The sequence below is a fragment of the Tasmannia lanceolata genome, unplaced genomic scaffold (assembly GCF_043159265.1).
Source record: "Tasmannia lanceolata isolate RefF3 unplaced genomic scaffold, GAP_Taslan_0.1 ptg000003l, whole genome shotgun sequence".
NCBI classification, from domain to species: domain Eukaryota; kingdom Viridiplantae; phylum Streptophyta; class Magnoliopsida; order Canellales; family Winteraceae; genus Tasmannia; species Tasmannia lanceolata.
In genome coordinates, this window is record NW_027518680.1 from 38,828,343 (window position 1) to 38,830,047 (window position 1,705).

The 1,705-nt window shown below is 42.6% G+C and overlaps 1 protein-coding gene across 1 annotated transcript; it reads left to right on the forward strand.

Annotated features, from left to right (window-relative positions):
* The first annotated feature begins 808 nt into the window (after positions 1–808).
* On the forward strand, positions 809–1,705 carry LOC143869758 (uncharacterized). The gene has a single exon (XM_077376318.1). The coding sequence runs from the start codon at positions 809–811 to the stop codon at positions 1,703–1,705; it is 897 nt and encodes a 298-aa protein (XP_077232433.1).

Sequence of the window (1,705 nt, forward strand, 5' to 3'; positions counted from 1 at the left end):
AATTAGTTCTCAGCACTTTTCATATCTACTGGGCTGCCTCATTTGCCCTCCCAAAAGGCATCCTCACTTTGTTGGAAATTTTTTTTCAGAGACTTCATTTGGGGAGGATCTGAAGGCTCAAAAAGATTCCACTCAATAAGCTGGGCTGACATGTGCAGAACCAAACCTGAAGGGGGAGTTGGAATCAGAAAGCTAGATGAATTAAGCAAGGCCCTTCAAGTTAAGCAACTATGGCATCTGCTTCAAGGAAAGAATACTATGTCGACAAAGTGGATATACTCCAAATATGTCAAAGATAAGAACATTTGGACTATGCCTATGCCATCTAGGCCATCATGGGGACTTAGGATGATCCTCAGAGCTCAAGAATATGCTAAACCTTTTACCTGCTTTGAAATTGGACTGGAGGAAGAAATTGACCTATGGGACCAACCTTGGCACCCTTCTGGCCCCCATCCTCTCTTATTCTGAGAAGCCTGACTGCCTACTCCCTCAGCTCCCTGAATCTCCTCTCTGAAATCTTCAAAGATGGCACCTAGAACCCCTTGTTAGACAATCCATCTCTCCGTGAAGAAAAAATTATGATAATGGAAGCCATGCTTAGCTCGGATGCTAAAAACACTCCTATTTGGAAGCGACCACTGATGGAGTTTTCACAACAAAGAGTGGGTGGGAAACTTTCAGAATGAAAACTGGTAAGCCCCCTTGGATATCCTCTATTTGGTTTGCTGGCAATAACCCCACCCATGCCCTTACTACGTGGAAGGCTCTAAAACAGAAGCTCAATACAAAAGACAGAATTATAAAAATGGGTGCTATTATTGATCCCACCTGCCCCCTCTGCAAATCGGAAGAAGAATCAATTGATCACCTCTTTTTCAAATGCAGCTATTCAGCCTGGCTTTGGAAATCAATCGTATGGCGGAATGGTCACCATAGAACTAAAAAAAAATCCCTTCTCGCTGAAGAAGAATGGCTCAGACATCACTCAAAAGGAAAAGGGCAAGCCACAGTGGCCTTCAAGCTTTGCTTCTGCGCTCTGATTCATAATATCTGGATGGAAAGAAATAGAAGAATTTTTGAATCCTCTGAGAAGCACAAGAGGCTTGTTCTTAACCAAATCCTCACAGAGATCAGCATCAAGATGAATGGGCTGAAAATTAAAGACAAGAATTCTCCACGAAACACATCTACGGCCACAAATCTAAAATACAGACACATTCCTGAAGATCCTTCCAGCAGATACTACTCTTGGTCTCCACCAAAAGAAGATAAACTGAAATTGAATTCGGACTCATCTTTGGATTCAAACGGAGGAGGTCTGGGGGGCCTTATCAGAGATAATCGGGGTATGATTAAAAATCTCTTCTCTATCAATGTAGACAAAATAGAAATCTATGAGCTGGAATTGCAGGCTATTGAAAGAGGCATCGACCTTGCCCTGTCCATGAACTGTCTGAACTTATGGATCGAATCGGATTCAAAACTCGCAGTGGATATCATCCTTGGAAATGTACCTGTCCCTTGGAAGCATAAACAAACCCTTAGACAAATCAGAAGCTATCTGGAACATCTGAGCTGGCGAATATCCCATTCTTGGAGAGAAAGAAACTGCCCTGCGAATCAACTGTCAAAAGGAACTACCCACATAAAGGCTTTCCTTCCATTGTTTTTTTGGCTACTCAAAGCCTCCTCTCAGCTGTAA

Bases quoted from the DNA above. Each gene is read 5' to 3' on its own strand.
- LOC143869758 (XM_077376318.1), top strand. From the start codon at position 809: ATGGGTGCTATTATTGATCCCACCTGCCCCCTCTGCAAATCGGAAGAA.